General features: G+C 36.6%; 1 protein-coding gene across 2 annotated transcripts in view; it reads left to right on the top strand.

Moving 5' to 3' along the window:
• Positions 1 to 21,835, top strand: part of septin8a (septin 8a) — a 60,324-nt gene extending 38,489 nt beyond the window's left edge. Inside the window, exons 7-10 of one of the 2 annotated variants that reach the window (XM_030154980.1) lie at positions 12 to 180; positions 1,531 to 1,663; positions 3,238 to 3,407; positions 20,021 to 21,835. In XM_030154980.1, coding sequence (XP_030010840.1) covers positions 12 to 180; positions 1,531 to 1,663; positions 3,238 to 3,407; positions 20,021 to 20,186 — 638 coding nt within the window. In that variant the 3' untranslated portion in view covers positions 20,187 to 21,835. Of the gene's footprint in view, positions 1 to 11; positions 181 to 1,530; positions 1,664 to 3,237; positions 3,408 to 5,477; positions 7,958 to 20,020 lie in introns of those variants that run through there. The other variant, XM_030154981.1, reaches the window with a different exon arrangement.
• The last annotated feature ends 2,071 nt before the right edge of the window (positions 21,836 to 23,906 follow it).

Genomic DNA, 23,906 nt, shown 5'->3' with positions numbered 1-23,906 from the left:
TTTCTATGTAGTGGAGAATGAGAGCCACTGTGATTTCGTAAAACTCAGAGAAATGCTCATCAGGGTAAACATGGAGGATCTGAGGGAGCAGACCCACGCCCGCCACTACGAGTTGTATCGACGCTGTAAGCTGGAGGAGATGGGCTTCAAAGATACAGACCCCGACAGCCAGCCGTTCAGGTACCGAGACACTGTGGACATGCACCGAGACACACTCAGTCCACAATCACATTCGCATTATTCAACTACAGAGACACTCTAGTAGGCGTTTCTCAGTACGCATTCTTGTCTATTTTGTTCTCTGAAACATCGTCAGTCTCAGCCCAAGTACTGTTCGCACAAACCAAGATTAGATGGAATTCCCGGATGTTGTTCTTGTTTGCTAGCTTAAACCAAGGGTGCACTGGTTGGTGACTCATGTGGACTTGGCTGCAAATATCCCAGGATGCATTTTATGCTACTCATGAAACTAACGGTGGCTTCTGTGACAACTTACCTCAGAAATGTTTTATTTAGTCGATGATGTGAGACAGTGGCCGTTTCTTAATATCAAGTTCACCAAGTACGGTCGGTGAGTATGGTCTTGATAAGAACAGTCCCAGAGAATGGACTTCCCGTTATTGGAACAGCTGCTTGTGAAGTTTCCTCCTTGGCTCTGCTGTATTTCTGCCATAGGTTCCCTAATGTATTTCTGAAATCCACCACAATATGTTACTCAATTTGATTTCAATACATTTGTACAACTATTTACACGTCATTTATATTTTGTATACATCTTGTATATTCTTCAAAAATAGATAAACAAATTTCTTTAATATTCCATATTATGATAATAAAGATGGAGTTTGTCACTGTTCTGCCTCTTGTGTGTGTTGCAACATTGTATCACACCATCTGGTGATGGTCATTGATTCAATAAAACATTTCTGAAATAAGTTGTCACAGAAGCTGCTGCTGGCTTCGAGAGTAGCATGAAAAGTCCACATGTGTCACCAACCAGTGCATCCTTGGTTTAAGCTAGCAGACAAGAACAACATCCAGGAATTCTATCTGATTTTGGTTTGTGTGAACTTTTAAATGGAACAGTACTCGGGCCGCAACTGATGACGTTTAACGAGAACAGAAGAACAGACAAGAACGCATATTGAGAAACACCCAATGTACATCTAATACATCTTTATTATCACGATATGGGATTCAACGAAATTTGTCCCAGTTTTGAAGAATATACAAAATGTATAAAAATATAAATAACATGAAAATAGTTGTACAAATGTACTGAAATAAAATTGAGGGTGGATTGTGAGACTACGTTAGGGAGCTGATGGTGGAAATACAGCAGAGTCAGGGACGAAAGTTTACAAGTATGCAATCATTCCAATAACAGAGACTTGTATTAGGAAGTCTTTTCTCTGGCACCGTTCTTACCAAGTCCAAACTCAGTGAACTTCATTTTGAGAAACACCTTATTGTTTAGAAACAACACCTGATGTTATTTTCTTCCATCTCCTGTTTTTCTCTTCCCTCCAGTCTTCAAGAGACATATGAAGCCAAGAGGAAAGAGTTCTTGGGCGACCTGCAGCGTAAAGAGGAAGAAATGCGACAGATGTTTGTCAACAAAGTAAAAGAGACAGAAGCAGAGTTGAAAGAAAAGGAGAGAGAGGTCAGTCTGTTCATATAAATATTTGACCATCTATATTTAAAAGGCACTGACTGAGTGATGAGTCGTTCCAATAACAGCTTTCAGCAAAGAATTTGCATCTGTAGCCTCTTACCTTTTTGACGCTTGACAGTAAAAAAACAAGTATAAGCTGTTCACTAATTGGAGGTAATGGAGAGGATTCTGTTCCTTGGTTTTGTCTCGGAAGATTTTCAAAACAAGTGGAGCTGAAATGTGAAGTCAGCAGTTAAAGCTATAGTTCCTCTTAGTTTAACTTGTTACTGCATCCAAAAGTGAGCCAAAAGAAAATAAACATGTTTACAGCCTGTTACATAAAACAAAGTGGTTTCTACATCTATTTTTCTATATGCATGATAAGTAATATATCTGTTTCTAACTGTCTGTTTGAAAACTTAATTATGCACAGTTAAGGGCGTGGCTGATTTGAGTGACAGGTGGCTCCCTTCATAGTTTGTGGCTATGTGTGATTGACAGCCCACTTACCCACTGAATTGGATTGTTTATTGAATACAAATTACTTTTTAAGTGACAGACGGCTCTCCTGTAGCTGGATTTAATAAGTTTAATTAACATTTCACAAATGCTACATAATATTTACTGGTGCTTAATTATAGTACTACGCCTGTTATCACACCAGGTATAATTTAGCTACATTAACTAATTTTAGCATTAATTTGGTTTAGCATTACATGGTTTGTCAGCTAGCCTGCTTATTAGTGTCTTAATACATTACGTGAAGTTGACATTATTGCTGTCAAACACAGCTATATTTGTTAATATTTAGTAAGTAACTCAACTCACCCCTATTGCTCTCCTACACTGTTTTTGCACTGATAAACACCAAGATGATGACCGTGAAAGTTGAGGCTTCAGAATAGCATTAGGAAAACTAATGGGTAACATCCAATTGGCTGCATACTTCAATAGTTCATGTGTGCCAAAAGCTGATGGGACTGTACACTTACAGTGTCATTTCCACTGTTTTAATGTTCTCTTTGTCAGATTTGTGTGTCTTATGTGAGGTTCATTAGCCTGGAGGGGTGACATCTGCCAACATTAGATAACTGCATTCCTAAGCTAAAACTAGATTGTGCTGTAGACTGTTGCACCTGTAATAGAAGAGGGACACTTTTGTGGCTGTTTAAATCTAAATTTATATAAATATTTCTTTTTTTCTATTAATATTTTATGTTTCACAACTATATAGTTTTCTGTTTTCTGTCTTTTCTACACTTTATTTTTGCATTTGCTGTTGTCATCTGATAAATTTCTCCATGTTTGGATCAATAAAACTGAACTGCACTGTGCTGGGATGTAGGCAACTGAGACCTTTATTAGCTAACGTAGACAAATGGCAAGCACTAAACAGACTCCAGTATAAACCTCACATGAGCATATAAACCTTTATGTTAAAACACTGACTGATGGAGTTTTAAAGGACATTTCTGAGGCTTGGTCACATTCCTGGTCTAACATTTGGTGTTTTTTGTTTGGCTCTTCGCCCTCTCCCATCACCTCCGTGCGTCCATCACCGCCATCATCTTCCTCCCTCTCAGCTGCACGACAAGTTCGAGCAGCTGAAGCGGATGCACCAGGAGGAAAAGAGGAAGGTGGAGGAGAAGCGGAGAGATCTGGAGGAGGAGATGAACGCCTTTAATAGGAAGAAGGTGGCGGCAGAGACGCTCTCCTTATCTCAGCCCCTCAAGAAAGAGAAGGACAAGAAAAAGTAAGCCTGTCATTTCTGTCACTCAGAGCAGGAAGTTGATTTAACGACACTGCTGGTCACTTCCGCTCATGCTGATGTCTTTAATTCTGCACCTTATGGCTTCTTTGATCCTCTGTGTTACTGCGCACTAATGTTGCTCCCATGTCTATGAGGATGTGGTTTCCTGTTCTGCTTAGTCCTGTGGCATCAAATTAATCAGCCCTTAATTAAATGCGTGTCTACAATACACAAACACTTGAGCCCTGGCATGTACTAAGGAAACTTCCTCCCCTTTTGTCCTGGCTGAGCTTAACATTTCCTGTGCTTTCACTCTTTCCTTTGCTTCGCTCTAATTATTCAGGATCCTGAGGGAGGAGACACAAAACCCACAAACAGACAATCGAAAGCTTGGTTTATAAATAGGTGATGCAGACAGAATACAGTTCAGATGTTGAATAAGATGTAGTTGAGATGCAACAGGTATAACTGCAGCAGTTTAGAAGGTTTTAGCCATTCACTTGGCATTATTTATACTTTTTTTGCGCTACATTGGATATTATTCAGTCCTGTCAGTGGTTGGTTTCTGTTCGTTTCAGTATGTTGTGATAAAGTTTCACAAAAGACATAACATGTAAAACTAGGCTTACATTTAGATTTTTTGTCACTGAGATGAAATGTTGCAGTTTTAAATAGGCCAGTTTTATCTGCCAAAAGGAACCATTTAGTACCCAGATGGCAAAACGTGTTGTGATACGGAGCATTTTCGGTAAATTCAGTTCATATAATTAAATACCCACATAGAAAGGTGTATTTTGTATTACATATTGAATTATATACTAGGCAAATTTGATAATTTTTCTCTTTTTGTGCAAATCTCCAGTTATTTTGTGGCAAACTATAAAACGTCAATATATAAAGGACAAAAACAGTAACTGCAAACAAAGTAAATAGAATATGGTCAAAAATATCAAAACTAAATATAATACTTGTTGAACATAAATACTGACTTTAAACATGGAATACTTGGAGCTTTATCTACTTCAGCAAAATAAGATTCATAGTAAAAGTGGATTAAATGTAACCAGTATATGGAACATTCCTGCAGTCGTGCTGTGATAAAAAACGCAAAGCATCATCCAAAACTCCAAAAAAATGACAGAACATAATGGACTCTATGCACAGCCCCACTACTTCCTGAACTTCAGGTGGGTCCTTAATTTCCTTTCTCTCACTATTGGACACACTGATTAATCTAGGTGTGTCTGCTACTTCTTGTTGTGACTACTAATTAATTAGTAGTCGTAGTGTGTCCAATAATGAAAGACAGGAAATTAAGGACCCACCTGAAGTTCAGGAAGTAGTGGGGCTGTGCATAGAGTCCATTGTATTTCTGTGTCATCACAGAGTATCATCTTGTAGCACAACCTGCATTTTAACTCTCAGGTCTCAGTATGATTCATGTAAAAAAAAAAAAAATTCCTCTTAGTTTTACATCTTCAGTCTGTTTTCTTACTCATGAGATGGACTACAGTTTCTTTGAGTCTTATTTCCTCAAAGCTTGTTTTAAATCTTTGCAAGTTTAGATCGAACCTGTACTAATAATAACAGTCTGGGAGGCAGAAGATAATCCAGAGGCAGAGGTTAGACTTTGCACAGTGCAGATCTATGAATGACGTGACCATTTGATTCTTAAAGCTTGTAAAACCTCATTTGAGGACATGTGGCGCCATCATGTGGCTGCTTCCATCATCTATGTGTGACTGCTTCTGTGGCAAAAAGAGCTACCATTTTGTTTTCATGAGGCAGATTTAAGTAGGGAAACATTTGAAAAGAACATCTACTTAATATATTTCAGATTTTTAGTGGCTCGCAGAGATACTAAAAGGGAAAATGTGTCACTTCCTTCACATGAACTGGAGTATATTGGATGAAGTCGTAATGCCTTACATTTATTTACTCACTAACATAAACACTCTACTTTCTCTAACTTCCTCTAACAAAATGAAGTAGTTTGCTGTTCATTATTTTCATTAATAGTTGTTTATTCATTTAATTTATTTTGTTTCTTCATTGTTTGTCATTGTTTTTCAGTTAATTTATGGGCGCTGTATATCCTCCCACACACGACCATGGATTTGTCCTCCATCACCATAGCAACAACACCTGTTATTTTTATTTGTTTGTTTATTTGTTTGTTTGTTTTATTTTGACATTCCATCTTGACATTGTGCACATGGACCAAAGACACTGAGGATGATGATGATGATGCTCATGAAGCCACATGGGAGAAAAGTGTGAAAGAGAGCAAGAGATCCAACCATGGCCATCTCATTTTTTCAGGATCTTTCATTTGGACACTTATACATATATATATAGATATATATATATATGTATATATAGATATATATGCATTTTGTTTTTCTATGTTGTGATTTAAAGATTTCTGTTATTTTTGTGTTGACCTTTCTCATTCAGACACACAAGTAGACAGTGACCTTTTGGTACGTCAGTAACACGTTGGGCACATTTGAAACAGTTCAGTATTTATGTTAGGGCTGGGAAATACAACGGACAAATAATCCTCATAACACATTTTTATATCAGTTTAAAGGCAGAGTTTTCTATAATTAATTGTGGTTTTAAATTGTTTATGAAAGAACAGGGCAAAAGTGTCAAAAGATGCAGTAACACAAAAGCGACATAAAATACGCTACAGACAAAAATGATGTAAAAGACGCAGCAAAACAAATCTCATAAAACATGCAAAAAGGCAAGCGCTACAAAAGATGTAAAGAAAGGAAAACATTAAAAACACCACAGAAGAACAATGTATACGACATTACAAGATGAAAATGATGTAACAGACGCACCAAGATATTATGTCGTTGATGTCGTTTTCATGTTTGCGGCTTTTTTATGTCATTTATGACATGAACATGATGTGAAAAACCTAATAAAAGTTTTTAAATGACATAGAGGTGGAGAAGAAAACATTGTTTATGGGATGAGACAAAAAAGATGAGAATGTCATGATGTGGCAAACTGCGTAAGACGTGATAAGAAAACGTTAAAGGCACAGACAAAATGAAAAAGAGCAAATGAAACTTAAACAATATCAAACCTAATGAGAGGAAAACAGTTAAGACATTGCAACTGGATGTTACATCTGTAATGTCATTTCCATGTTGTCACTTACATCATCTATGAGACAAAAATGATGTAAAAGACACAACAAAATAAAAAAGCATGAAAGATTTAATAAACCAGAAATTGTGTAAAACATGCAAGAAGGCAAAACTACATAAAATGTAATTTGACAAAAACGTAAAAGGAACAAGAAGTTGTTAAATTGTTTGTATTGTTTCCATGTTGTTGCTTTTACATTATTTACAAGATGAAAATGACATAAAAGATGAAACAATGAAAATTACATAATTTGTAACAAGAAGAAAAGACATTGAAAAACAAAAAAAGTTGCTGACATGACAAAAATTTACATGAGCGACAATAAGAAAACGTAAAAGACACTAAAAAGACACGATAAGATATTAGATCTTTGACGCCATTTCCCTGATGTTGCAGCTTTAGTGTCATTTACGAGACGAAAAGGACCAAAGATGTAACAAAACCACAACTGTAGTCTGTGATTTTGGGATTTAACCCTTATTCACCGTTTATTGAACACAGTGCGAATGAGGTAAAAGCCTGTTACTTATGGTTTTGGATTGATCTTTAGATTGATAGATATACTTTATTGATCCCAAACTGGGAAATTTTATGTTCAGATCACGAGAAACAGGTGCCAAACAGCGGAACGTGTCAGAAATGTAGAGGATTCAGTTGTAAAATTTACATTTCCTAAGTGTTATAGCAGAGAATTCAAACAGAATATGACATGTCATTAGTATAGAATTATTTTATCTCCCAGCCCTAATATATGTAGAAAACACAGCTTTACAGAGCGTACTGAAATCAGGCTTACCTTTTTCTGTTTTTTTTGTTTTTTTATCTGAACTGTTTGAAATGTAATCATGAAATGTAGATTAAGCAGGTTACACAATAGATTAAACCCCTGTTCTGAAAGAGCCCAGATAAACAACATTATGACAAGCAATAAACCGAGTACCTGTATATTGTACATATTATTGCATATACGTAGGTACTGACAGCCTAAATCTAGTCTTAAGAACATATGCAATATTCTGGTGCTGTTTCATATTAACTCAATAAATGTATGTGAATATTTTTTTCTGAGCTTAGCCAGCTTAATATGCAAAATGTACTAGTTTTTGGATATTGTTGTAAGGAGCACATATGACGCTGTACATTGTCCATGAGTGATGTAACTATTGTAATCCATTAGTGATGTGTTGTGACCGTGGACACACACATACATGAAGCCAGTATGTACACAAGGATGTTCAGGAAACCAAAAATAGCCTCAGCTCGCTGCAGATGAGTTTACACCCAGAGATGGAGAAGAGAGCAGCTGTATTTACTGTTGTGGTTGGAAAATAAACGCAACCCCCCCTCCTTCCTCCTGCTCCTCCACCCGTCCCTCCTGACTCTGATGTGTCTCTCTGCCATGATTTGTTTGACGATATTCAACCGGGAGGGAGATGAAAGTGCGACGCCAGGGGCAGGTGATGACACTTATTCACTTACACACACACACATATAAAGAAAACACACCGTGGGGGCTGTGGCGGCCTCGGCTGATCCCAGAACAGCTGTCGGCTTGAAAGAGACGCAGCGTTTCCTGTAAAAGCGATTCCCTGGCTGGAAAGACGAGTGATGTTTGCATACGAGCCTCCCTGCTCTCACCACCGAGACGTTGACCTCAGCTGGGTGTGTTTGCATGTGCAGGACGACACGTGTACAGTAAAGGTGGAGACAAGGGTCAGTATCGCTATAAGGTGCATTTCAGTCTTTGAAGTGTCCCCAAAAAGACTTGAGATTTTCCACTTTATGTTCAACGTGTTAAGTAGACTCTAGGTCAGGGGTCTCAAACATGCGGCCCGGGGGCCAAATGCGGCCCACCAAAGGTTCCAATGCGGCCCGTGGGATGAATTTGCAAAGTGCAAAAATTCCACAGTCAAAGCTGTGGAACTCACCATAGTTCAGGTTCCACATACAGACAAATATGATCTACAGTAAGATATTAGCATAAAAACCTACAAAAAAAGAGACTCCATATTTTCTTCTTGGTTTGATGTGAAAAAAATATTGCACTGTGCCTATAAATAATGACGACTTCAAATTTTTGTCTTTGTTTTAGTGCAAAAAATAACATTAAATTATGAAAATGCTTACATTTACAAACTATCGTTAAACAAAATGTGAATAATCTGAACAAATATGAACAACCTGAAATGTCTAAAGAAAACCAAGCACAATTTTAACAATTTTCTGCCTGTTACTCGGTGTTTAATGTCTTTGTGGAAGATACTTCAGGGTAAAAATAGGGCAGACAACCCACTCCAGGACCCACAAAAACTGAAGTCAAGGTCGTCATCAAGACTAACGGACAAACAACAGTGTCTTTGTAGATCTGATCCATAATGCACACATATAAATGATAAGTTGAGGCATAATATTGTTAAATTGCACTTATTTTTCTTAAGAAATTTCAGGTTTTTCAGGTTATTTGCATCTTTTTTGTTTGGATAGTTTATAAAAGTAAGTATTTTCATAATTTAATGCGTTTTTTTGCACTGAAGCAAAGACAAAAATTTGAATTTGTCATTATTCATGGGCATAGTATAATAGAGTTGTTGTTATTTATGGCTTATTATGCTATTATTTTACTGGTCCGGCCCACTTGAGATCAAATCGGGCTGAATGTGGCCCCTGAAAGAAAATGAGTTTGAGACCCCTGCTCTAGGTGAATGTTGGTCAAGCTCCTACATTAAATAATGCATTTTTTGAAAGCAGACAAAGCACAAGCAGACCACAAAATATGAAACAAATATGTCCACCCTGTCACCGACAAATACATGTAAAAATAAGTGACAGGGTGGACAGTTTTGACTAAAATAAGTATTAAATGACCACATGTTGTACCTGATTTGGTGAAGTAGGTCATCTTTGTAGAGGACTCGCTGGAAAAATTCTAAATCTTACCAAGTGTATTTTTCTCATTTCTCGTCAAAATATCTCATCACACTTAAAATAAGACAATCACCTAAGGAGTAACTTTTCAGTGAGATAGAAGAACTTATTTTTAGACCATAGATCTTGAAAATCTAATTTCAAGAAATCTTACCACTTGTTCCATTGGCAGATTTTTTTTTTCTTTTTTTTTAAAGAATTAAGCAAAATTGAATTAAGCAAAAAAAATCTGCCAATGGAACAAGTGAAAATTATCTTGGTAAGATTTTCAAGTTCTACTGTCTAAAAATAAGTTGTTATATCTCACTGAAAAGCTACTCTTTAGCTGATTATGTCTTATTTTAAGTGTGATGAGATATTTTCACTAGAAATACACTTGTAAGATTTTGATTTCTGCACTGCTGTGTAATGTTCAACAAATATATTTAAAATGTCTGAAAAGTTTTATATTAATATTTTGTGGTGACAGGGTGGACATTCTAAGCTTGACAACATCCAAGTACAAACACAAAATGAGGAAAATTTTTAAATGTAAATGAAAATAGTAAATAGTCTGGTAGACTGTGTTTCCACCTCCAATGAAGACACACAAAATGATGATGTCATCAGTGATGTCAACAACCATCTTATTAAAGAGGAGATTCCCCTAAAGTGGCAGAGCGGACAGCAATTTCAAGGATATGTGTAGAATGTTAGATATGAAAATAAAAATGATCAAAAATGACTTGTTTTATAAAAAAAAAAATTAAAAAAAACTTGAGTATGATGACATCTAAAAAGTAATTTAATTTTTACTTGTTAATCTCACTAAGGGCAGTGTCAGGGACATGCACAAATCATGTACATCCCCTCAAAGAATTGTATAAAATATTAAAATCACATTTCACAAGGTTTAAAATTGTTCTGACATATGTGTACAGGTTCATAATACTCATAATAAAACCCCAGAATTCCATTGTTTTGCAGTGTGTTCATGGTTGTATTCTGCTGGGGAACACCACAGGCACCTCATATTGATATTGATCCAAGAAACAGTATGGGAGAAAAAGACACATTTGAATGACTATCTGAGGATGTGAGTTTGTGTATGAAAGACATGAAACATCTGAGTTAGGGGCCTGTAACTGTCACTGGTGCAACTGCAGATGACTGTTGCTCTTTATAGAAAACCACACGGCTACGTCACAACAGCTGCTTCCTCACTTCATGTACTTTCTGTTACTGTCAGAGACGCTACACTGCAAAAATCTAAATCTGACCGAGTATATTTTTCTCATATAGTCAAAATATCTCATCACGCTTAAAATAAGCCAATCACCTAAAGAGTAACTTTTCAGTGAGATATAAGAACTTATTTTTAGACAATAGATCTTGAAAATCTTAGTTCAAGAAATCTTACAAAGATAATTCTCACTTGTTCCATTGGCAGATTTTTTTTTTCTTAATTGAAGATTTGTTTTTTTTTTTGCTTAATTCAAGGCAAGGCAAGTTTATTTGTATAGCACATTTCAGCAACAAGGCAATTCAAGGTGCTTCACACAGGACATTGAAATAAAAGAAACAAAAAGAAACACATTTAAAACATAAAAGAAACATGTAAAAGGTGATTAAAAACAGCAAGTAAGAAAATAGCACATAAAAAAAAAAATAGAATAAAATAAAATAAAGGAAAACTTACTATTACTTATTATTCAAGTAAAACTAATCTTGGTAAGATTTCTTGAAATGAGATTTTCAAGATCTATTGTCTAAAAATAAGTTCTTCTATCTCACTCAGAAGTTACTCTTTTGGGGATTATGTCTTATTTTAAGTGTAAAGAAATATTTTGACTAGAAATGAGAAAAATACACTTGGTAAGATTTTGATTTTTCCAGTGAACGTAGTGTATTTTGTATTTATTCAACAACAAGTAATTCTAAAATTTGGGCAAAAAATTCCAGAGAAAGTTGATTAACCCTTTGAAAAGATAAACCTCTGTAGTGTTTTGGCTTAAAGACGTGATTAGGTTGATATAAATTTAACATCTTTTCCATGTAGAATGTTCAACTACTGAAAAAACAGTGGGAAAAAGATAATTTCAACAAAGTAAAGAAGCCCTATTTCTAGAGCATCCACTTTTTTCATAAACAAAATATTGTCATGGAAACCTCATTATAATTTAAATAAGCTAAAACTGCAGTTTATATAATATCCCAACAGAGGAAAGCGATTATTTTCTGTATTTTAAGAGTGAAACCATTTGTTCAACCTCTCTATATAAGAATATGATGTTACTGTAAGTGTTGACGTCTTTTTGAATTATTATGGTCTGTCAATAGATTAACTTTCATTCTACTTTTGACATATCTAGACAAGTAAAATTTGTTTCCCGTGGAGGTAGATTTTCCTCCTTAACACAAGACAATTTGGATCATTTTCAGAATATTCTTTCTGGTCTGTTTTTATCATGTTTGTTTTTCACTTTGAACCAGTTGCCCATTCCTTCTTTAGTGTTTTTTGATCATGTTGGACACAGGTAAACCAACTAACTACTGAGTTGTGACAAGAGCAGCCTGTTCTCTGAACCATTAACCTGTTTAATCCTAACCATATTTTCAGGGGAAAAATGCCTAAAAAGACATACCCAAAGTAAATGAAGAATTACTTCACAATAATAAGGTTCATATGGATGTTCTTGGTGTCTATGGACATTTAGAGACCTCACAGAATCTATTCCCATTGAATAAAATATTGTATCTATTACTATGCCTGAGTAAACTGTAACAAACTAAAAGAGAAATTAGAATTTTTTATCCTCGTCTGTTTTTTTTCAGCTGGATTGACGATGATATGCATAAATTAATTGTTCGTGTCGGAGATTTTTAATAGCGTATATTTCACCCCACAAACATTAAAAATCATGTCTGAACATTAAAGTTTGTACTAAAATATACTTTTGATGTACTTTTATTAACATTAGGGTCTAAACTTTGAGCAAAAGTTGAAAAAAAACAGTAATTGTCCTGATTTATTATATTTTTATAGTAGATGAATATTAATATAATTTTTTCGGCCTGCGGGCGGGCTGATAGGGCTAAAGGGGTTTAACAAGCGTGTTATGTCAAGTTTAAGTTCCTCAAAGTGTCTGTGTTTCCCTGAAAAATATAAAATCTAATCAGAATTTCAAGCCTTTAAAAGTTTTAAGCATTTTGGACTGAAGTGAATGTTACTGTTATTAAGCTGCGTCAACATCAGTCCTGCTTTTAAATGTGTTTTTTGGGAAAAAATTAGTGTAATCATTACCAAAATAATAGATTTTGAAAATAGGGGAAAATAGTCCACATATAAACCACATTTTCAGATATATATAGGGTGGGGAAGCAAAATTTACAATGAACATTTAGTTGTTTTTTCTCAGCAGGCACTACGTCAATTGTTTTGAAACCAAACATATATTGATGTCATAATCATACCTAACACTATTATCCATACCTTTTCAGAAACTTTTGCCCAGATGAGTAATCAGGAAAGCAAACGTCAAAGAGTGTGTGATTTGCTGAATGCACTCGTCACACCAAAGGAGATTTCAAAAATAGTTGGAGTGTCCATAAAGACTGTTTATAATGGAAAGAAGAGAATGACTATGAGCAAAACTATTACGAGAAAGTCTGGAAGTGGAGGAAGCAACAAAAAATGTACCAAAGCTTTTATTAAAGCTCTCAAATCCAAAATCCTAAAGGATCCAACCAAATCCATGAGAAAAATGGCAATTGAACTTGAGGTAGACAACAAGACCGTTAGAAATGCAGTAAAATATGATTTGAAGTTAAACTCTTACACAAGAACACCAAAACACTTGTTGACAACAGCAACAAATCCAACTTTAGCAATTTTTGGGAATCATGTTTATGGCCGCCTTCTAGCCCAGATCTAAACCCTCTGGATTCTGCTATTTGAGGCGTTTTAGAACATGCTACCAATAGAACATCACACAGCAATGTCGACTTTTATAAAGATACTATTAAAGAAGAATGGGAGAAGTTGTCACCCAAATATTTGAGGAACACTTGCGCAAGTTTCAGGAAGCGTGTGAAGGCAGTTATTGAGAAAGAAGGAGGACACATAGAATAAAAACATTTTCTATTATGTCAGTTTTCTTGTGGCAAATAAATTCTCATGACTTTCAATAAACTAACTAGTCATACACTGTCTTTCAAGCCCTGCCTCAAAATATTGTAAATTTTGCTTCCCTACCCTGTATATTTAATTTATATTCCTGTTGTGTCTCCTCACTGAAGCTCATATGTAATATATAAAAAGTCACTTCTTTCCTCTTTAGTTTTATATTTACTAGTCTGCAGTTGTAAAATGTTTTACAGATTTTTCACTGCTGTGGTTCAGACAGACTCAAAAATCGACCGGTGTGTTTGGATAGACCCAGTTTGTGCCTCAAGTATTAAAATTCAGGAGATACAAAGCTCATCCATCACATAACTAGCTTTCTCCTCTGTCACTGAGGATTTATTTCATACATTATTATGAGTATTTTCCATTATAAACTGGCCTGCAGTTACTTTAAGTCTAAATTTATCTTCCTGCTTGTAATGAATGTCAGTTTTACAGTTCACTGACGCAGCTCCGACCTGGGATCTCCTTCCTGTTGTAATGGTTCGGTTTACTGCAGCCAGGATCTGTCCAATACCATTATTATTCTGTCCGCCACCTGCTGGTTGGCTGGATCTCGTCCAGACATACAATCTGTTCAGAGCTCGCTGTTCTCTGTATTCGACATCAACACTCTGCTCACAAAGATAATGGGCCTGTGGCAGTCTGTTCAATACACACTACAACATGTTTCACTCCTCCTGGATTTGAGATAGGCCTTATATCTGACAGTGTTTACGAGGTTCTCAGTGTTAGATAAGTTGTGTTTAATTCAAACATTCTGACAAACATTGTGTTGTAGAAAAAAACAAGACTCCAGCCATTTACATCATGACATGATAAGATGAAAATGAGATAAGATAGAATGAAAATCAGTGTTCACAACAAGTAACAGTCATCAGATTAAAATTAGAAGCACTAAGTGACTTGATATTTTTCATATTTTTTGCCTATATCTTATTTAACGTCATAACTTTATCATTGGAGCTATAGAAATGCCAAAATCAAATGCCTTCACCTTCAGGACGTTTCCTGTTGAAAATTCACCTCCCCATTTTTTTTATTTGCTACGCTGTCGCTGCCAAATGGTTAAAATAAAGCAGATTTTTTTTTTTACAATTAGTTTTCTTTTTTTTTTTTTGTTTTTATCATTTTGTCATACAGAACATAAACAACAATCGGCAACAGATAATAGTCACAATCTAATAGTAATGATAATTTAGGTTACTGTTATGAACTAGCAATCAAGTTACCTAATTGAATTTTTAGAGCAGAAGTTTATAAAGCATTTCACAGGACTATGAGACAAACAACACAATTATATTTAAAGAAACTAATCCATTTGCCCCATCTTATTATGAAATGTTCAGCTTGCAGCCTCTGCATAAATGTTAATCTCTCCATTTTGTGAATTTCATCAACAATTTTCAATCAGTCCTTCAGCACCGGTGGATCAAGTTGAAGCCATTTACGAGTGATTGTTTTTTTTGCTGCAGCACCAAAGGTTTTTAGAAGGTATTTATCACTTATTGTCAAATCATCAGGAAGATCTCCTAACAATAGTGACAAAGTGGGTTGCTGTAATTAAAAACCCAACATCTTTCCAAAAAGTTGTAATTTTCAAACAGAACCAAAAAATGTGGATGAGGTTTGCCTCTGTGTCCCTGCAACCCCTCCAACATGTAGAAGCATTTAAGTTTCTACAAAACTGTTGTTTTGGTTAAAATAATGGTGAATTTATAAGACCAATGCTAATATTCATAAACGTGTTTATATAAAAGAAACAATATTGTCAAAGTACAATGCTAAGAGCACATTTTGCCACTGCTAGCTAGATCACATTCTCCTTGATAGAGAAAATGAAAGTGGTCCTTGAAATTAAAGATCTTACATCAGTAAGAAGTCCAAAATTAAGGAAACATGAGCCTAAAACATATTTAGATTCATGCAGAGCAATGATAAACAGGAGATCTATATACAGGGTGTCCCATAAGTCTCCATACATAGGAGGCATAATACATTCCATACATATATGGTTCTAACATGTATTTCTTTATATTTCTTCTTTATAGTTCTTCAGCAGACACGCATTGAAATGTGTTCCCGACAAAATGGCAGTCATATAGAGCATATTATATAAATAAAAATGGTTTATGTCAAGAAACGTTTATTTTTCCTATGTATGGAGACTTATGGGACACCCTGTATATATATATATATTTTTTTTTTGCAGTGAATGTAGCCCAACAATCAGATGTAGAACCTAATATTAAATTAATGTTATTGTCTGTGACAGAAGCTAAATGACATCAGTATAATTGCTGGTGTTCTTTCCGTTTCCATTTGTGGACTTGGAGTCCTTCACTACCAGTTGGGATCAGTGTCAGTTGTTATTTCCTCCATCTGGCTCAGGACTAAACCTGGCGACCTTCCCAACATGAGCAGGTGTCTCTGGCCTGATTCTTGCTTCCTTTTTGAACTGACAAAACCACAACACACCATGTTAGACTTTTCAAGTCGTAGCTTTATTTCTGTGGTCAAAACAGGAAGAGATAGCTGCCTCAGTATGTGAAGTAATATGGTACAGAATAACAAAACTAACATTGGTCGATGTAGCACCCAGTCTGACTGGATGGATGGAAGATACTCAAAAGAAACAAACAGTAACCAGTTCACATTATGGATACGATGGGACCGATGGTCATCTGAAGACAGTCAGCAGGTTGAATGTCTAGGAGTGAAGATCCAACAGTCAACACTAAATGTAGTCGCACTGGATCATATTTTGTTCCCACTGTGGTTTATTCATCAGATATGAGTCAAATCTGTTGGTACCCTGTAAATCTCATCCTAATTCATTTAGCTTATTAAATTAAATATTCATTTTAAACACTAGAACATGAGCTTTATCATTACCGCTAATAATGCTGTTGGGCAATATGTTAAATTAAAATCTGACTTAAGAAAAAAAAAAATCTTTAGTCATTTATCAGGTAATCTCATGATGCCACAAAACATTTGTCTTTCTGCTTTCGACTAGTGTTGATCTGATCTCCCTGTGTGCTATTAAAGTGAACAGAGGTAAATGGAAAGGCCTCCACCTTTTCTTTGTGGATGTAACGGCTGCATAAAGTAAAGTAACACAGACTGAAAAGCATAGTAATCAAATAAACATTTGCAGCATTTAGTTATGAAATTAAAGCTTTTTTTTTGTCAACAGTAACTTTTGTAAATAATGGTAAATAAATTTAAACAGCACAAAAAACATGTTTAGTATAAGTAAGTGAAAGATTAAAATAATAAAGACTTCTGAAAAAATATAATTATTTGCAATTGTTTTTTTTTTTTTTAAAAAAGCTTGTGATCTCAAAGTGCTAAGAGGCTCTGGGAGGAACCGGAGCACCAAGATACTCAAACTAAATCTGGATCAACCCTCAGAACGTAAAAAAACGCCATTACTGACTCGCAAACACACACAAGTTATCCTTGATTTGTGGCAGATATAAAAAAGGACAGGTAGGTTAAAAAATGAGGAAAAATGGCATCATTAACAGAGAACCTGGACCCATAGTTCTGCCTCACACAGAAACATCCTGTTGAGAATCAGTAACTCCAGACTGTTCTTATCCATGTAAGTAACAGGCTCTGGAGTCTGAGTAAGAGTTGAACTCCTACACTGATTCATACACTTCCACGTTCATATATGGATGGGGACAATGTGCAGAAGAGACTAAAATAATATTAAAGACAAAACATGATGTCTCCACTAAAAGACTCCTTCCACGACAGGTAAGTAATGTCTGGATCTGCAGTGAATGGAAGTTTGAAACTGAAAAATCTGGACCTTGCTCTAAAATCACAGTATTGTGACTCCTAAACGTGGACGGTGTGAGTTGACGTCCTACTCAGGGACAGCGGGGTGGAGTGGTGGACAGGGGGAGACGTCTTTCTGCTGAGAATCAAACAAACCCTCGGCGTCACATCCCTCGGGCCCCGGGGCCGCCGCCTCCTCGTTGTACAGACACCTGAAACCGTCGTAGTACTCGTCGAGGTCCCCCTGCTCTGTGCCCCCCCGCTCCCGTCTGGACTGACGGATGCTCCACACTCGTTCGGCCCGGATCAGGCCACCGTCCAGGATGTAGACGGCGTTGGCGGGTAGGGAGAACTCCAGACTGTGGAGGTACTCGTCCACCGTCTCTTTGCAGTGAATGAACTCCACGCTGTCGACCTGGGACACAAGAGGATCACACATGAACATAAACCACCTGTTTTCACTGTCAAAGAAAGTGACCACAGGTGAAATATTGTGTGTTTCTTCTCTCAAAATGTGGGCAGTGGTCTGGATTTAGACAGTCATTAAAGTTAAGAGGAGACAACATTGCATTGCCTCCTTTTCAACTCCACTTACTACCAAAAAACTGAAAAATTCCATATGTTCGGATGCACTAGCAGCAGGATAAAGAATCCACAATGATGTGAAGCTACAGAGTGAAAATTAGTACAGGCAACAAGACATGAAACATCAGCAGGAACAAAACTGGATCTGAGTTGACACCACTAAGTCAAAGACCAACAGTACATTTGCTTAGTAAGCGTTTGGTCATCATGCAAACTGAATATTATGCTTCCAAATGTAATCTATAACTGCAGCGGCTAAAAAGAGCTTTCAACAGTTAACCATTTAAGCGCCAAAGTCGCAATGTTGCGATAAGCAATGTAACTGAAACCGCTTTTTGTAATCTTGATATCAAAATTTTATATTTTTTTGGAAAAAAAACCAACAAGCAAACAAACTAACAAAAAAAACCCTGGTGCCTAAAGGGTTAACTTGTCTCTTCATTTCAGTTTACAGTGACGGAAAAAGTTTCTGGACACTCAATGTATTTGTGATATATTGAATTAAGAATCCCTATTAAATCATTGAATTGTCATTGAAGTATTGTTCTATTCTCCAAACCCACATGCTCCTTCTGCACATGCTCTATTCCCTTTATTGACTGGATATTTCATCCATATAATGAAACACTTCCCGGACATGACATGTGGAAATTGTCATTTAGTTGTTATTTTTTTAGTTAATAATTCACAAAAAACCCCAACTCACTTGCATTAGTTTGTGTCTGTCTGATGCAGCCACACCTTTAGAAACACAAAAGATTTTTCCTCAAACATTTCATGATAATATCTGAGATGGTATAAAATTCTAAGTGTCCAAAAACCTTTTCCACTGATGTATTTGCATGTTTAGTGGAAAATGTGCACCAACTCCCCTGCTGGGGAGAACGCAACTTAAGTTTTCTATTGTCTTTCTTTAATTGGAATGATTGTTATAACTTCTCTTGTGTCACAGACTCACTTGTTTTCCTGTCAAATACAAAAATAATCCCTTGACAGATTTTAACCTGCTTTCTCTAGGCATTCTATTAGCATTCCAGTCCCTGTTTGGATATCGTGCTGTCGACTGTGGGGGTGGTTTATGATGCATTGTTCTCTCTACTGTGACATGAATGATAGATAAAAGGGCAGCCTTTTAACTAACTGTAGGGAACAAATCTGTAGAAATGTAACTACAGGGCTTAGCAGTGGTTTTATTTCAAGATCCAACTCATTCAATCATTAACTTGGTGAAAATCTTAGTAAATAAATGTGTTTTTCTTCTATGGCTGTCTTTACAATTTAACAAATGTATCACAATTTATTACAAGCAAATGAATAGACAAATCTGTGTAAATTATTATAAAATGAAAAGTAGATACTGAAGGTTATTTTGCTTAATTTTAATCCACCTTTATATGGACACTATTAGATGCACATCAAGAAGGTACTGGATTTCCTGCCATGTTGGCTGTAGTTTAGCATTGGTTGAAGGTCATCCAGTTGTGGTGCTACATATTCAGTCAAAAGTCAACATTTGTAGTACTTAACCTCTCATTGAAGAAAAATGGGCCAGTGTTTCAACTGCACATGATCCTACAATGTGATTAAAAACCTTGATAACCACTGAGTAATTAGAACAAATCTGATTAACATATCTGAGTTGCTTTTGTAAGAAATGTTCTAAATTGTAAAGACACACACTGTGGACACCCTGTATTTCTTCATCGTCTGAGCTGCTGTAAAATCTGCTGCTTCACCCAGTTGAACAGTGTCACAAAATGAGGAAATGACACACAACATGCATAGAAAAAAGACAAACAGATGACTCAGAATAGCAAAAACTGTGAGTTTGGTGAAAAAAAGTCTTAAATAATTTCCCACGTGTGCTCTGGAAATAAAACAATAGTCTGTATATGCCCCCCCCAGAGGATAAAAAGGCAGATAAATAGATACAAAGCAGAGTGGGCCTGTGCAGTTCTCTTACTTGTGCTTTCTTCATCAGGTCAGTGAAGACGGAGAACCAGTCGGGCGTCAGCGCCTCCAGCTCCAAAGTGATGATGGCCAAGGCCAACGTGGAGCCCTTGAACTGCCAAAGCTGGTGGCAGGCCATACAGTGCTGCACCTGCCTGGTCCACAACGCCACCTGGGGGCCCGGGAGCCTGTTCTGATGCCGCAGTCTCGCGGGGAGCGAGCCGGGGTCCGCGGCGGAGTCCCAGCCGACGCCGGATCCGAGACCGATGGACGGAATGAGGTGGGGGTGGGCGGAGACGAGCAGGGCGTGGAACTGCGACGGAGATGGACAGAGAAATATAGAGGACCGAGACCAAAACGTTAGCATAAGAACATCGTTGTCAGCTCATTCATCATTTCCTTCCTTAACTCTGGCGCTGTGTTCCATCCCATAATCAGTGTCCCTTCAGTCCAGCCATATCCATTCATGTCAACATCCATTAAGACCCCGTCCATCAGGGTTCCTCCAGTACTACCACACACACCTGACACTAGTTCTGCACATCCTTCACTCCTGTGCTCACTTCCCCCACTCTGATCCTCTGCTTCACCGTCCACATCCACAGTAAACCACCGAGAATCTCAGCATCCGGTTTGACTCATGATGTCCCCCCTTTTTGCCTGAGGAATCATAGTAATCTTGTTCGTATCGTATTGTACGTGCAGTGCTTTTCTGTGTTCCCGTCTGTAGGCAGTAACTGTCAAACCTGTCCTGAGTGGGGGGGCTCTGATGCGTTCAAGGACGCCGGGCAATTCTTCACTCTGTCACACTCTTACAGTACTGTAAGCAGTTTTATGGCCACATAAGGGAAGCAAAACAAGCAGAGGACATGGTGTTTTGACTTATGACCTTAAATGAAGTTTATACGGCCAGATCCCTGTTTACATCCACTACTTACTACCAGCCGTTCAACTTAACACCGACTTAAACAACTCCATAGTGTGACGGTTTGTGAAGAAAACGCACCACCTACATTTCAATATGTTCGAGCATTTTAAGTATTTTGTCTGGTAACTTGCTTTTTTCGTCTGTAGCAAAAACAAGCCATGAGTTTTGATGAAAGTGAACTAGATTCTATTGGAATGTAGAGCGAGCGGTGTGATGTTTAACGCCCAGAAATAATCTGTGGAACAGTCTCCACCGAAAAGTTTCATCTTTCTGCGTTGGGAGAAAAGGGCAAAGTGCTTTTATTTTCATTAGTTTGGATATAGTTTCACAATAAAAGTCCTTTTTTTTTTTAACATCACACTGCTGATTCTGCCTTCCAGAGTTTTACCTGGATATGAACGTGTAGTGATAAAAAGTGATTATTGAGGCGTTCTCTGTAAACACACTTATTTAATCATATCCAAGTGTCATGGTGGAAAGTCTGTGACAAGTATTGATGCATTTTTATCAATTGCTGTTCTATAGAAAATAGAGAATATCTATTCAGGAAAGATTATTTCTTAAGGGGGAATGTAATTGTGACATACAGTATAGTTCAAATATTTATTTAAAAAGTATTTATTTCAATAGTATAAGAGAGAAAAAGTCTTTATTTTATTATGGTTTTTATTGATACATTATGTCTTCTTATTTTGAAAGTCTTGCATTTTATAAAACCTAAAAGGTGATGGGATACATGCAAAGTGGAGAATGAGTTTAATCAGAGGCACAACAATGATCTCAGTCAGATCAGACTCCAGAGTTAGACACAACACCAGGGTAAAGTGCAATTTCTATTATTTTGCAGAGGACATGCAGTTAGTCTGTGTGTCCAAGCCTCTGTTTGGTGACTGATTATGGTTTGTGGCTTTAAGAAAATGTACTGGTTCACGATTCAGACCAATAAACGAGGGTGAAAGCCTTCGATTAGAATGGGTGAAACTTTGCTGTATTAATAAAACATCTACGGTAACTGCTGCCTGACACACTGAGCTTTCATTCTGGCTTAAAGGAATTTTAATGTAGAGGCAAATAAAGGGACAGGCTTTTACAGACATGTCCCATCTTTTAATACAACATGACTGTTTGGATCGGACTGAAAGAATATTCAGGGTTTCCACACATTTTTACAAATATTATTTAAAACCTTTCAAGGACCAATAATAATGTCCACAGCCTTCAAGTACGTGAACTGAAGTGGCCTTGAGTTTATTATTGCGTTAACACTAAACGCCAAGAGTCAGATATTCTTGTCAAATTTAATGGCATTATCTCAAAAACTATTAAACTAATATGCTATTTCCAAAAGGATGGTAAACGTATTGTTTTAGGCATAACTGACCACAAAAAGCCACCAGAGCCCAGTGCAAACTTAGGGAAAACCCCGAGGTATACTCCATCTTTCACTTTTTTCATTATACTGTCTAAATCGGACTCATCAGAGGTGAAAAAGGTGACAAAAATAGAAGGGGTACGCTTCTTCACCAATATATTTTTAGGTTTAAAGTGGCAGTTTTTCAGTACATTATAATTCAAATGGTCTGAGAGGACATAAGAGTGTTTCCAGGCTGCAGAAAATCTACCCCTTGATGGCCCAGTTTTGTCCGATTACACTTGTTTTCAGACAAGTAGGTGGGTCACATACAGGGTGGGGAAGCAAAATTTACAATGAACATTTAGTTGTTTTTTCTCAGCAGGCACTACGTCAATTGTTTTGAAACCAAACATATATTGATGTCATAATCATACCTACCACTATTATCCATACCTTTTCAGAAACTTTTGCCCATATGAGTAATCAGGAAAGCAAACGTCAAAGAGTGTGTGATTTGCTGAATGCACTCGTCACACCAAAGGAGATTTCAAAAATAGTTGGAGTGTCCATAAAGACTGTTTATAATGTAAAGAAGAGAATGACTATGAGCAAAACTATTATGAGAAAGTCTGGAAGATACTATTAAAGAAGAATGGGAGAAGTTGTCACCCGAATATTTGAGGAACACTTGCGCAAGTTTCAGGAAGCGTGTGAAGGCAGTTATTGAGAAAGAAGGAGGACACATAGAATAAAAACATTTTCTATGATGTAAATTTTCTTGTGGCAAACAAATTCTCATGACTTTCAATAAACTAATTGGTCATACACTGTCTTTCAATCCCTGCCTCAAAATATTGTAAATTTTGCTTCCCCACCCTGTATACGATTGACAGCTGTACGTACCAATCACTGATGAGACTGTCAGACGCAAGCTGGACATGACTCTGCTGCTCTATTCTGTGTCTTGACGTGGAAATTTGGAAAAGTGGCTTCACTTTTCCATAACAGCACTAAAACAGGGTTTCTGCAGGTATCTGCAAATTTAATTTCATGCTTTTAATGCTGCTTTAAACAAATTTAATGCCCATGTCCAACTACAGATAGAGTTTTATATATGGTTTTATATATAGATACAGTTTACCGTCGACAGGCTTTAACTAGATTCTGAATAATTCTTCCTCCAACCACTTCTGCTGAAACTTGCATTTTCCCATTTTTCTGACATTTGCTAATATTCCTTCCGATCTTTCGCCACGGCATGAGCATGCTCACGGCACGTTGCATTCCAAGCATCCGGTGTTGTGACTTCGTGTATCGGCCATAAACAATAGCCAATTAAAGGGTTTTACCTGTCAATCATCACACTATACTTCTAATCAAAATTATTAAATGTTTATATAATCAAAATAAATCGTGAATAACAAGGCTATTTTTTCTCCATCAAGTGTATTTAATTTTTAATGCCTTTTTAATGCCATTTAAGGCCTTAATTTTCACAAAATCTATTTAATGACTTTTAATGACTGCAGAAACCCTGTAAAAGAACAGCCGGTTCATCTTTATTTAGTCTTTCATTTTCAACAGGAGAGCTGCAGAAGGAACGTGTGCATTTTCACATCCTGGTGTTGTTTTTTT

Source organism: Sphaeramia orbicularis, chromosome 14 (assembly GCF_902148855.1).
Source record: "Sphaeramia orbicularis chromosome 14, fSphaOr1.1, whole genome shotgun sequence".
In the NCBI taxonomy this organism is placed as follows: domain Eukaryota; kingdom Metazoa; phylum Chordata; class Actinopteri; order Kurtiformes; family Apogonidae; genus Sphaeramia; species Sphaeramia orbicularis.
The sequence above is the reverse complement of the archived record's forward strand: the minus strand, read 5'-3'. Positions and strand labels throughout refer to the sequence as shown.